General features: G+C 39.4%; 1 protein-coding gene across 2 annotated transcripts in view; it reads right to left on the reverse strand.

Annotated features, from left to right (window-relative positions):
- The window catches only part of fam13a (family with sequence similarity 13 member A), a 40,960-nt gene extending 26,611 nt beyond the window's left edge, over window positions 1–14,349 (reverse strand). The window contains exons 1-7 of one of the 2 annotated variants that reach the window (XM_088419141.1): window positions 14,135–14,349; window positions 11,312–11,507; window positions 10,786–10,995; window positions 10,399–10,576; window positions 9,184–9,322; window positions 4,943–5,014; window positions 2,404–2,609 (exon numbers count right to left, since the gene is read on the reverse strand). In XM_088419141.1, the coding sequence (XP_088275267.1) occupies window positions 2,404–2,609; window positions 4,943–5,014; window positions 9,184–9,322; window positions 10,399–10,576; window positions 10,786–10,995; window positions 11,312–11,507; window positions 14,135–14,161 (1,028 nt within the window). In that variant the 5' untranslated portion in view covers window positions 14,162–14,349. The remainder of the gene's footprint in view (window positions 1–2,403; window positions 2,610–4,942; window positions 5,015–9,183; window positions 9,323–10,398; window positions 10,577–10,785; window positions 10,996–11,311; window positions 11,508–14,134) is intronic. The other variant, XM_088419142.1, reaches the window with a different exon arrangement.
- Window positions 14,350–14,454: the final 105 nt, after the last annotated feature.

Consider the following 14,454-nt stretch of genomic DNA (forward strand, 5'->3'; position numbering starts at 1 on the left):
GAGCACGGACTGCTGACGCACTTTACTGGAGTCCCCCGGCCGTTCTGTACGCTGCTCCGTGAATACAATCCGACAAGAGGAATGCCCTGAAGATTTACTGTTGCGATCTTCCACGTGACTCTTTAAATACTGTCCAGTATATGAGGAGATCTGGTGTATCAAGTGTTTTAAAGCGGTCAGGACTTGGACAAACCTACCGTATTTTCTGCACTATAAGGCACACCTAAAAGCCTTAATTTTTTTAAAAAGCTGATGGTGCGCCTTATAATCAGGCGTGCCTTATATATGGATCAATATTGAGATTGAGATTCCTAGATGGGGGATGAACTAAAGTAAGCTTTACCTGTTTCTTTTGTGTGTTTACAGTTGAACAAGGTTGGCCATATTGACATTGACTTATTATGCTATTGAGAGTTTAGAGTTATTATTTGAGTTATTATTGTTATTACTTTGAGTATTACTATATTGTGATTGAAAAAGTTTTAAAATGTGTCATTAATTGAAGGTGAGCCTTATAATCCGGTGCGCCTTATTTATGGAAAAAGTTTTATAACATGTCATTCATTGAGGGTGCGCCTTATAATGAAGTTTTAAAAACATAATTTTGCTATGTTTAAAGGGCCATAATCAGCTGATTTAATCGGCCATCTGATTAATTGATCAGGCCTAAATGGTCGGTCAGTTGTTTTTTTTTTATACCCACACTTGTCATCACTTCATCACCACGACAGGTGAACATTTGACAAACCTTTGCCGGTCTGTCATTCATCAGTGACCGATGGACGGCCTACCTCTGCCAAAATCAAAACCCTCACCGATGACCTACTCGGGGTCTCAACTCCAGTTCTGTGCAACTCTATTACAGAACGCAAAAAATATGATACAGGACAAGTCAATACACACACTAAGGTCAGCGGTAAGATGGTTAAGGAACGTGCTTGTTGTCGGCACTCTGCTCAGCCCAATGTTCAATCAGTCCTTTGAGATTCGACGTTTAAACGCATTAGGAAGTCCGGTTCAAAGGTAATATTGATTTTCTGCACTGCTAATCGAAGCAATGACACAAGGCAGCGTGATGTCATTGCAAAGCGGAAAGTTCTCCGAGATCCTGTCACCAGATCGTTGTGTATCGGATGATTTTTAGACAAAACCTTTTGAATATACCATAAAATAGTCGTTGCGGACTGCGACGTCTACTTTGTGCTGTAGGTCATATTTGAGAGGTTTCAGCGCATGAGGGTGGGAGAAGTGTGGGTCAAGTTTTAAATGTCACACCCCGGTTGCAGAATTTTCCATTACGCTTATACACAGGTATGGTCACTACCTCAGATTGTCTTCATCCCCATTATGTGGTGCAGTGTTGTCATTTAACATGCACAGCAGTATTTTTTATTTACCCAACATCTGAAGATGCTTTCCTACTGTGGGCTTTTCAAAGACACATTTTGTCAGCATGGCTTTTGCGGCAGGGAGATACAACGTCATCCATGATTCGTTTCTGCTTCTGGGGCAGTCTTGGAGCAATTGGATCAATAGCCCCTTTCACACAGCCCATCAAAGCCGGCTTTTTCCTGTGTCGCAGTTCTGCGTGAAAGGCACCGACACGGTTTCAGTTTCCGATGCTTATAATAGGCTTGTGCGCATGCCTCGGGCTCAAGGCCCTGGAGCTCAAGCTTTAGATTCCTGATTGCTGTCAAACACTCACCTTTCACCCCTTTCCCTGCACAAAACAGTCAAGCTAAAACAGCACCTGGGTGGGTGTGATTTGAACAACTTTGAAATAAAAAGGAGTAGAACAACATTTGGATTTTCAGTCAGTTGTGGATTAAACAAAAATATACGGACAAAAATACCAATTCATCACATTTTCCATAGTGAATTGTGATTACGGTGATCTCTCGTTTTTTAAGTTGACTGATGCACAAGGTCGATTTGTACACAGAGAAATACGGTATTTGTCCATTTTTGTGCCGGTGACTCTCCTAAGTTTTGCTGCAAACTCAAGTTAAATTTAGTTTTCACAGCCCATATATATCATAAAAATAGATTATATAATTGAGTTCATTATATTAGATAATATTAATAATTCCAATGACCACAAAAAATATGAAAAAAGAAAACAAATCTACACACTTTTTTTGACAAAAGCACTCTACATATGGTACAGTAGATCAAATTAAAAACACATTAACCACAATTTGTGCAATTTTTAGGGGGGTCAAACAAACAATATTTTTTTTCCTCCTTGGTATAAAAAAAATGTGTTCCTTTTTCAGAAAACAATTTTTGTTGGTTTTATCAAACCACAAACAGATTAGTTTGCTGATTTATCATTTTTTTTCCTTCGAAAACAAATGACGTATTATTTTTAGCCTATAGAAAATGTGTTGTGTATCGTCCTACCTGAATTCCAGGTTGCCATCTAAACATGCAGGGCAGGGGGTGTCCCCGCGCGTCATCTCCATCACCTCAGTGGGGCTGGTGCACCTCAGAGGCACCATAACTGGTATGCCGAGGTTCCCCCGACCGCCGGGCGGGGGAATTGGGAGCGGGCGCTCGGCTCGGATGGGAATTCGGGGGGAGCCCTCATCGGTCTTGGCTTTCCTCACCTGTTTTATGAAAACCAAAAAGTAAAGTGACGGTCAAGGCACAGGCGCTATGTGAAGCCATTGATGCGTCAACACACGCAAAAAAAACCAAAACGTTTTTCAGAATGCAATCAAACAGGCATTCAAGGTTTGCTATAGAGGCTGGCGAGAAATTAACGGCAAAGGAGACGCCATTAACAAAAAAAACAAAAAAAATTCAATTGAATTTTGATTTACCTGGCTGACCCGAAGCGGTTTGAGTCGGAGCGACCCGCCGATTGTGTTGTAAGTGAAGAAGCGTAACCTGACCACGGCTACTTTGCAACATGGACCTTTTTGCATTATTCACACCAACAAGGACAAGCTAAGCGAACTCGCCCCCCGATGTGTGATTAATGACTAATGCACGAAACGCCTCTGATGGCATGCTTAACGACGGATGTCGAAACGCTCGATGCGTTGGGTTGGGCTAAAAGCCAATTATCAGAGGGCTATTTCCATTCGGGGCTTTGCTAAACGCCTGCAATCGAGCCAACTCTTATTCATTCCAATTATTGTCATTAGCGCCAACGCTGCCGTTTCTTCGGGTCGACCCGCTCCCAATTCCCATTCTTCCTGGCTGCGGTATTGATTCGTCTAAATATTTCTTTTACCCACGAGCACCGCAGGCCTTCCAATGACCCATGTTTCAATCAGGCAGTACCAGGCAAAGGTTTGGAAGCATCCTCCAATTGAGTGTTTTTATTTCATCTGTTAGAAATTCTTATTGCAGGTACATAATGACGCAAAAAGAAATTTTGATGACATTATTTGGCAAAAAAAAAAAAATCCAAACAATAGGTTTAATACAGTGTTATTGTTCACCTTTTGCTCAACTTTGCACACCTTGGTATTTTTTCAGTAAGCGTTATTATGTGGACAATTGTTTATAACCTGTAATTATCAAGAGTGAATAGCTTAAATTTCTGTCCAACATGTATTCATGAGTTTGGGATTATTTGAATTTAAAGGAGTTTCCAAATATATTGTTTTTGTATTGTAGTTTGTCTTTGTATTTGTCCTTTTGTGCTCCGCCGCTAAAACTTGATTTGTACCACTGCACTCGTGGCCTGGTGGCATGCAAAGTGAGGGTTTCATGAAATAAAATCATCCATTTCCATTTTCTAGAGCCACTTATCCTCACAAGGGTAGCAGGTTTGCTGGTACCTATCCCTGCTGACTTTGGGCAGTAGGTGGGGGACACCCAGAGACAATGAATATTAAGACCAATTAAATGTAATATATGCATTATTGTGTAGTGTGTATCTATCTATCTATCTATCTATCTATCTATCTATCTATATCTATATATATATAGAGACATCAACTGAATATTTGGTATTTGGTAGCTCAGATGATCTGGAGAGCTTTAAAACTAATATTTGTGTGTGTGTGCGTGTGTGTGTATTCGTATCAATGCTAATCTCCCACAGCGACGATATGAAAAGATATTTTTTATGGCCGGAAAATAACTCAAGGATATGTTTGGCCTTGAGCGTCAGCTTTCATGGAGTTCATAAGTGTAAAGTTAATACGCGTAGCGACGATTAATCATCTCATTAATCATTAAGGGGGTTAAAGCCAGGAATTTTGTTTTTTCAACTGTAATCAATGTTTACTTTTTTCTTATTTTAATTTGACAGTTGGATTATTGCTTCACATTAATAGGCAATTTTCTGCACTAATAACTGATTGATTTAGGAGATCAGTATAATAATCAATACATACTTAGGGTGACTGCTCCTGAAGGTGTCCAATTCTGATTTTTTTTCCAAATTTGACAGATTTCCGGGGAAATGCATCTCAGCATTAGTAATACACTATGGGGCGTTTAGACTTCAGACTACGTTGCAACAATTGAACTGCAAAAAACATCTTGCACGGAGGAAGTCTATGAACATGCATGGATTTCCTCTTCAGGCTTTTCTTCTTATTTTTTACTTCTCACTTTGGTTTAGAAGCATGCTTAAAACGGCTTAATTAATACATCGTAAGGTGTATAGTTATATTCATGGAATATTTTGATTAAAAAAAACAAAGGTATGCTATTTAGACACATAGGAACCATGTAGAATTATACGACAAAAACAATTTTATCTCCCTAATAGCATTTCCAATAGAGTAACCAAAAAAAAAAACGTTTTCTGATCTTTTACTTCCTGCTGCCAAACACCATCAGTCATGTGACCATCTCCTGATTAGGGCTGATACATAAATATAAAGGTATAAAGATAAGAAAGCAGGAAATAGCCAATGGAAAGGAAAAGAAGCAGATGAGCGGTAAAGCATTTAAATGAATAACATGTGTAACGTACCTTCCTCTTCCTTGGCCTCTCATGTGTGCTGTTGGTGGCTTGGCATTGAGGTTCTGTAAGACTATATCCAACCTTTGCAAAAACAATAAAAGATCCGGCTCAGTGACGTTTTAAAAACGATAATAAAGTAATCACTGTTGTAAAAGGGACAACTTGCAAACGTCACATGACAAAAACCCTGAAAACAGGTAAGCAATGATTGTGGTCCGAGCCTTGAGCATTTGATGCCATTTTTTAGTCAACAACAAATGGAAAATATGAGGTTTTAATGATACTAATTTGCACATGAAGAATAATTTAACTATCAACTCAATTATGGACAAAATATGAATTTCTTCATGCTTAATATAGCTAACTAAGTGTACGACTGTCTAACTAAAATCCAAAATGTTAAATGAGTGAAGAATATTTTTTCTCCACATTGTAGTAATAGTAGTATAAAAAAAAGTAATTTATTTTAAAGTTGATTTTACTTAAATTAAAAATTCTATATTTTTAAGAATTAAATTGGAATATTTTCAAGTTCAAACGTAATAATCCTGTAAATGACTTCATATAATGAATTATATATATAATGAAAATGTTTAATGACATTAAAAACATTAAAATATTGTCATCTAAAATGCTTTCAACTGAGTGACTAGAACGGGGGTGTCAAACTCATTTTTGTCATGGGCCACGTTGTAGTTATACTTTCTGTCAGGGGGTCGAATCAATTTTAAGCGTGTTCCTCACACACTTACCTAGGTTTTGAGATTAGAAGCTGGTAATAACTGTTCAAAAGAGAGATTGGGAACAAAAAAAATGTTTTTTTTTTCCTCCAAAATTTTTAAAAGTTTGGAAAGAAGGACGGAAGGAAGGGAGGAAGGAAGGAAGAAAAAGAGAGAAAAAAGGATGGAAGAAATATGAAGGAAAGGTGAGAAAAAGGAATGAAGGAATGTGAAGGATGGAGAGACAAGGAAGGAAGGAAGGAAGCAGTGAAGGAAGGAGAGAAAATGGGAGAAAAAAGGAAGGAAGGAAGGTGAAGGAAGGAGAGAAAATGAGAGAAAAACAAAGAAATGTGAAGGAAGGAAGGAGAGAAAAGGAAAGAAAGAAGGAACGAAGAAATGTGAACTAAGGAAGGAAGAGATAAAGGAGGAAGAAATGAAGGAAGGGACAAGGAAGGAATGAGAGAAAAGCAGAAAAAGAAGGAAGGAAGGAAAATAAGAAAAAGAAGGAAAGAAGGAATGAAGAAATGTGAATTAAGGAAGAAGAAATAAAGGAGGAAGGAATGTGAAGGAATGAATGAAGGGACAAGGAAGGAAGGAGAGAAAAGCAGAAAAAGAAGCAAGGAAGGAAAATAAGAAAAAGAAGGAATGAAGAAATGTGAATTATGGAAGGAAGAAATAAAGGAGGAAGGAACATGAAGGAATGAAGGAAGGGACAAGGAAGGAAGGAGAGAAAAGGAGAAAAAGAAGGAAGGAAGGAAGGAAGGAAGGAAGGCTGGTAAGGAAGGCAGGCAGGCAGGCAGGCAGGCAGGAAGGCAGGAAGGAAGGAAGAGAAAATGAAAGAAAGAAGGAATGAAGAAATGTGAATTAAGGAAGGGAGAAATAAAGGAGGAAGGAACGTGAAGGAATGAAGGAAGGGGACCAAGGGGAGAGGGGAAGGCAGGAAGGAAGGTCGAGAAAAGGAGGTTTTCAGGCTAAAAACTTGAAGTCAAATCAGTAGGCCACACAAAATGATGCGGCGGGCCGGTCTGGGCGTTTTACACCCGCGGGCTGGACTGTTTGGACGACTGATGTGTGAGAATAAGTGTCCCCCGCCGCTGTCAGCTGATAACATCAGCAAAGCCGCGAGCGCACGCAGAAAAACAGCTTTTCCATAAACAGGACCGCCCGCGTCACGCTAATCGCGCCGCACGCGTCACATGGTGGGTGTTAAAAGGGCCTATGTGAGGGAATTTGAAGGGCACACGCACCTGGGGATGTCGCGAGCAAACAACAGCGCTAAAGCCTTCCGGGTAGGCAGCGCCCGGGGGTGGGGGTGGCGACGCATGCATTGTATGGAAAAACCCCAATAAGACCAGACAGTCTAGTTTCAATTGTTCCTTATGACTTCCAGCAATAGCAATAAAACGCCAAGGAGGTGATAGTGCGGCTCCTGATCCCTTTTGTTTTTTTATCATTTTATTTTATGGTACTCTATAGTGAGGTGACTCCAACCGCATGTAATGTGACTACCGTATTTTCCGCACTATAGCGCGCACCCGATTATAAGGCGCGCCCCCAATTAATGACATATTTTAAAACGTTTTACATATATAAGTCAAACTTTATTAGTAGATTACAAAGCAGCTTTCCGACAACTCCATTCACTCCCAAAATGAATAGACAACTGTCTTGGGTTTTATTTGATGAGGATTCCCGTGACAGTTTATCTTTTAACAGCAAGGTATAACATGTAGTGCAACATTTATATCAGGGAACTTTTCCTCCAATATAGTAATATTCAAAGTAAGAACAATAATAATTCAAATAATAACTCTAAACTCTCAATTGGAATTATAACTCAATGTCAATGTGAGCAACCTTGTTCAACTGTAAACACACAAAAGAAACAGGTAAAGCTTACTTTATCACTTCATTTCCCGTCAACGAATCCCAATCTTAATATTGATCCAGATATAAAGCGCACCGGATCATAAGGCGCACCGTCAGCTTTTTTTTTTTTTTTTTTTAAATTAAGGCTTTAGGTGCGCCTTATAGTGCGGAAATGCGGTGCTTATTTCAGTGACGCTCGTCTGACTGTAGTCAGCAAAACTATGGGCAACACTATAGTAGGGCAAGGCAATATGGCCGGAGCTAGATTTGATCCAATTACTATGATGATGATTTTAATGGAAGATATTAACAAAACATTGATCTAGAAGTCTTTCTAAACATCCTGTGGAAAATTTTCAGACAAAAAGAATACTGATTTAAAATCAGTTGTAACGTAAACTTACCATGCATAACTTGTTGAAAGGGATGGTTCATTTATTTAGCCTTTTTAAGCAGTGAAAAGTTCATATTTTGTCTATAATTAATTTAGTAACTATTCGTTGTAATGTACAATTCCTACCTTTAAAAACCGGATTATTCTACTTGTGAAAAAAATGTTTTTAAATATAATTGTTGTGAAAGATAATTGTGTTATCAAATTAACTAAGACGTGATTTTGCAATGTTAATTCAGACATTGAATCAAAGGTCCTTTATTAATTTTCTCATATTTTTTCAAGGGGCGTCTTAAGATGGCTGGTACAAACAAAATATTCGGATTTGCAAAATTTCATGATTTGGCTAATTCTGAAATATTTGATTCTCAAAATGACAAACGAATTGAATTCATTTGATTTAATGCTCAGCCTTATTCTATAGCTAGTTCGACAACTGGAGTAGTATTACGAATAAACTTGAAATTAAAATAGAGAAAATGGAATAAGCCGTTGTCATGGTCAGACTGAAGTTGAGACAGCATGGACAGACATTTTCAACGTTTTTTTTTTTTTTTAATGTGTACGCACATGTTTTAACATAAGGCAATTTGGCAAGTGTTTCCCTAAAGGTTATGGCAGCATCTGGTGAACAAGCGAGCGGTCACGTTTCACTGTGCCGCAACGCATCCCTCCATCCATCACCCATAAAGATGTCTCCGTGAAGGATGACTTTCCGAAATTGGAAGCGTTTAGGATTAGTGTGACAAAATGTACGGCAAATAAGGTCAACAGAAATTGTTTGTCAATATTTGAGAATAATCGAACGGACAAAATGAAAAGCTAGTGTACTTAAAAGCTAAATACTGTACAACTGAACTAGATCTATCTAAATGCCGTCACTCCCTTGACAAACTAAGACATTGCAACCGAAAACCATTTTGCATGAAAACTAAACTACCCGCCGATCAAATCCAGCTGATCAGATCTGTGCAAAGCCTATTATATTAAGACGGATGTTTTTAAGATGGAGGTTTTGTCCAAGTTGTTTCCTGCGGGCCAAACAAGGCGATCGATAGACAAATAAGACATGAGCCACCTCTGACAAGATGTCCACCTCCTGCGATCAATACGCCGATCGATTTTTACGCCTGCGCTTACGTAAGAGGCCGTCCCGCTGGGTTTATAGGCCGGGGTTGGCGTCATAGGTCAGACGCTCGAAGACGCACCCGATAATGTTGGCCGTACCGCTCTCACCAACAAACAATGACAGCCAAATGACCACGTACCTTGAGCGGGATGACGTCGTCTTCTTTTTTGCCGTCTTTTGTGTCCGCTTCGAATACACCGCGGTAGTTCTGGATGAGCCGGACAAGGATCTTGTTGCAGATGTTCTGTTCGTTAAGGGCCTCGAGCCCGGTATCTACGCTGGACCGCAGGGAAGATAAAGAAAGAAAGAAATAATAAACATGGTCAAACGTGGACAAAAATGTCGGACATCAAGTCTACATTGATCATTTTTCTTAATGCGGTGCACGCGTGACATCATCATATTCCATGCTGACACGCTTTGGGACGTGTTGCTGTTTTGGTTAGCAAAAGGGTATGAAAGGACTCAGATAATTTCGGTGTGTTCCTTGAGGCGACTACTCCAGTTCGTTTATTTGCTGGGTGAGCTGAAGATTTCAATACGTAAATAAAGGAACACTTTTGTAAGTATCTTCCAGTTCTCGATGTGAATGAGGCTTTATGACCTGAAATTACTTTCGGTTCACAACTGCGCATTTTCAAGAGTAAATCGCTTGAATTTCATGACCGTGTGTATTGTGTATTTGAGTTGAACCAATTTTGTTTCCAAAATCAAATCGTGACTGGTACTAGATAACCTCAACACATATGCACACAAATCCTGCCCCCCCCCCCAAAAAAAAACAAAAACAAAAACAAAAAAAAAACAGGCTGATCAGCATAAAATATTATATTTTTGACAGGGATACAAACTTACAAATCAACATACGCCCCTCAGATGCATCTTTTTTTTTAACTTTACCCACCGTTTTTAGTATTGCGGGTTGCATTGCGGCTATCATTTTTACACAACCAGCATGTAGAATGCTGAGAGTGTGATAGAGGTCAGCAAGCAGATGTGTTGTGAAACCGCTAACTTGTCATTCATTTAAGAGGCGTGGGACGCACCTTGATGAGCTTGTATTGCGTCCCGTACGGCGTTTTCTGACTAGACACATTATTGCACGTTTAACATGAGGCTGGTTTTAGTTTTCCCTGAATATTCACCTATTTTGTTAATTTCTGATCCGAATAGGAATATCACACTCCAACGCTGATCCTGAAATGTTACACACAAAATCAAAATAATCTTAGCTAAAATGAATTAAGTTGAATATTAATGTGGTCAATTCACGCCCCAAAAAAAAGACAAGCTTGAGACGCAACAGCACTACCTGCTGGCCAAACAGCCAAATATCTTGAATTTTCACACTCACTGGAAGATGCTTGGTCCTAACACGGTGGCGAGGTTCTGGGCGTTCATGCGGTTGTCCTGGTGATTGCGCTCCACCTGTGTGAGGAAGTGGCACAAGTAGCGCAGCAGGCTAAAGTGGATGTCCGGTAAGTGCTTCAGATGCTCCCTCAGGCCTGAGCAGGAGCAATCTTCGCCAGACTCTATGGACACAAAAAGCATGTCAAGGTACAAGGCTGCACTAACCGTTAAATTGTGGGATGAGCTCATTTTTATCTCAAAGATGGAGGTCCAATCTTTCCTCTGTACAAACTGTGAATTCCTTGGTCACTTGGTCATGGGAAGCTTGCAGAAATTTCCAACTACATATCGTGTAAGGAATATTACCAAACCAAGTATATCGGCCCCTCACCTTGGTAGTAATGCAGCAGCGCCTTTCGCACGACAGGCCCCACCAGGCCTTGCGGGAGATCCCTCAGGAACTTTTTCAACAGACTAGCCACCGTGCACGTGTCCATGTCGCTGCCAATGTCTGCGTCCTCGTCGCTCTCCAGGCGCTGCCGCAGGGCCTCCACCGCACGCACGCTGCCGTTCACGCGGAACAAACCCTCCTGGTGGAGCGCTGAAGCGTGGGACACAATCATCAGTTTTCACGTACTGACATCTAGTGGTGAAACAAAAAAGTACACTACAAATTTGTCTTAAGGGGCCGTATAATAGAGCTACCTAACTTTTTGAGATTCCATTCAGATTTTGGTTCAGTCAACAAGTTTCACTTTAGGGTTAGAAATATATATGCTAATACACCCTCATTTTTCATATGAAATTCAATCCTGTACGTGCCAAAGGTAAGATGCCATCATTTATATGGATACATATAACTGTGGAAAGATTCAAATATCATCTTACGAGATGATCGGATTAGGTTTTTGCCTCACCGTTGTGGCGCAGGTGCTCTACCATTTTGCACACAACCAGGGGGACACCATCCTCCATCAGGCCCCTTTCTTGCAGCTCGTGTAGGGGCACCCCGAACAGCCTGTTGTGCTTGCCGAGAACCAACTCTGCTTTCAGCGCGGGCACCTGGACCATCTTTTTCATGTCCTCTTTCACCTGCACCGCCGCGTCGTTGTGCTGCACAAAGAATGGCGCTTAGTCAAGGAGAAGAAGGAGAAGAAGCTGGGCGTCGCCATGTTGCGCCCGCGTGCCGGTAAGGGGAGAAATGCGTTGCTACGGCAGATCTCAGGTTACCATGCAACACCTGAAATGCACTACACGCATATACACTTATAGACAAGTCCTCAAGGGAGGTAAAAGATGTTGAAAGAACGAAGAAGAGGCTGAATATCATGCCGTAGTCGAGATTCCATTCAGATTCATTAAGATGCAACTTAACAAAACATGGGCCAAAACATGGTACCATATAAATCCGCCGTCAAACAGGCAGTTCGGAGCACATTAGCTTGCGCGGGTAAACATAAAGCAGATGTTATTTGGTCTATCTTATATCATTTTGTGCCTAAGTGCAAACACATTTTACAAGCACGCCTACTCACGTTTGTTTACAATAGGACAGCATGGAAGAAATGCACAATTTCTTATATGCTTTTAAATGTTATTTTACAATCAAGTGTATACGTGCGAATGACAAATCCTAATGCAGTTGTTATATTTATCAGAGTTTCATTAGTTAATACTTACTCCCAATGTTAATTTTTAACTGATGCTTACAATTACCAATACGCCTATTCAATTTTCATTTTATCGTCAAATGAATTTACTGCTTACTCTGAATATGATAGTCAGATTTGAATGATTTTCAAAGCACTATTATTTTTGACTGCCAATATGATACAGTATTTTGTTTTCCTTAAAGGTTTTGATGCAATGAATGATCTAATGATTTTCTTTTTATTTATCAATATTAAATTCAATTTAAATGTTTTTTTTCAATAATTATGACTGCCTTATTGCTTACAGAATTATTAGATTTTTTTTTTTTAGTTTAATATGGTTACACTTGCTTGAAATAAGACCATTTTACTACATTGAGATTATGAATTAATATGGCCCACCCTAGTATGAATATTACTTTTTGATCATTTGTCATATTTATTGCTTACTCCCATATGGGTTTTAATCATGTTTATGACTAAAGACCCGCTTGGTTAAATTCTAATTTATACTCAAATACATTTACTGCTTACTCTGAATATGATCAGATTTGAATTATTTTTTCAAGCCGTTATTTTTGGACTCCCAATGCATTTTTTAAAACATTTTTCTGTGCAGTTATCCAATGTTTTTTCCCCGATTTTTATCAATTAAAAATATATTCGATGGCAATGTTGAAATTGTTTTCTTTCTCTCTATCGTTTTTTAGATTTCATATGTCATTTTTACTATTTTCCAGAATTACTAACATCTTTACTTAGGTTTTACATTTTTTAGTATGGGTAACGCATCTTCTCAATATGGTTATTTGGCTTTATTATAAGTCATTCCAGCGTCAAATGAACGTACACTTGTGATTATAAAACAAGTGTAAAACTATGCAAACTCCTATAACATGAAATGTCATTTCACAGCAAAATACTCAGTTGTTGTAGTGACAACTTCCGACGTTCTCACAGTTCCCACTTCACCCAAAAGTAATACATAATCTGATCTTTTTTGTAAAATGAAGTTGACAAACCAACAAAGAAGTCCACCTTAACATCAAAATAAAGTCAATGTTGAAACATTAAATTTAAACAGCTTTTGAGTCTGTCACAATTGGTTGCTATAGTATCGGTGTGACAAACCAAATAGAAGTGAACGGACCACCTTTTGCTGTGCGTTACAGCAGTGGGTTGTGGCCCCCGCCTTCTGCTGCTTAAGCACCATCCACGACCCCCCACCTTCTCACATATGTCTCCAAATTTTTGGCCATGGCAGATGCTGCACGAACATGACATGCTTCCACAATCAACAGCAGTTTCAGAGAGGATTCTACAAGTATGACTGATGAAACTAATTACTAATGTTTGTATATTATTTGCCAATATGGTTTATAAGTTTATCAACCCTGTGGCCATAACACTGTTTCGAAGTTTGACCTATGCTGCGGCATGCTTTGAGTGACTTCTCTCCCCCCTCATTCCAATATCTTTAGGTTTTATATTTTAGGTCCTTGAAACGGAAGTAGTTTATCATGTCTGAATGGTATGGGATGCAAAATTTTGGTGCATAACTAATGAAAAGGTGGAATATTTAACACAGCGTTTTAATGGATGTGACATTTGAAGTTCTCGTTTTTACTTAATCTAAAAACTGCAATTGAAGAAGTATAAGACGTATTTAGTCCAATATTTAATGACAACCATATAAGACGTATTTAGTCCAATGTTTAATGACAACCATCTTTGCACATGACGTCCAAATATGTTTTTGATGGCCACTAAGGGCATAAATGAATGAGTTATGATGTGCTGGTCCTACTTTAATGTGACGTCACAGACGTAGTGAGGAAAAAAAAAAACTTTTCCATCTATCGAAGAATGAGGTTTAGGTCCACTTTCTGGTCTCTGGTTGATGACGTCACAAGCCACGGCGACATATGGGGGATCATTTTATGGAACAAAAAGACATTTTCTTTTTTTTTACGCAAACGCTTTTTGGAACATCATGACGCACCATTACAAGAGCGCGGCGACACCGTAAGAAAGCTCCTCCACGCAAACTCCTTATTTAGAACGTGAAAATGTGGATATTTTACTCACACATATGGTTAAAGCTCCGGCCCCCATTCTTCCACGCAAGGTGAGGATGAGTGAAGAAATACGTTGTCCGGAGTAAACTTCCTTACTAACAAATTATGTCATTTTTGTCACAAATGCGCCATTACTATCCCATGGCGACGCGAAAAGACAGCGAAGTTTGTCGAAGGCGCCGGTAAAGTTACGTTGATACTTTTTTCATTATTGTATCGCTTCCTCCCTCTCGTCTTCGGGTTTTTTGGGCTGTAAATCGAAGTCAGGCTCTCCCATTGGCTGAGAGATTTGATCACGTGAACTGGTCCCAACTTCAAACGGCCTTCGGC

Source organism: Hippichthys cyanospilos, chromosome 7 (assembly GCF_059441005.1).
Source record: "Hippichthys cyanospilos isolate Australia breed blue-spotted pipefish chromosome 7, RoL_Hcya_1.0, whole genome shotgun sequence".
In the NCBI taxonomy this organism is placed as follows: Eukaryota; Metazoa; Chordata; class Actinopteri; order Syngnathiformes; family Syngnathidae; genus Hippichthys; species Hippichthys cyanospilos.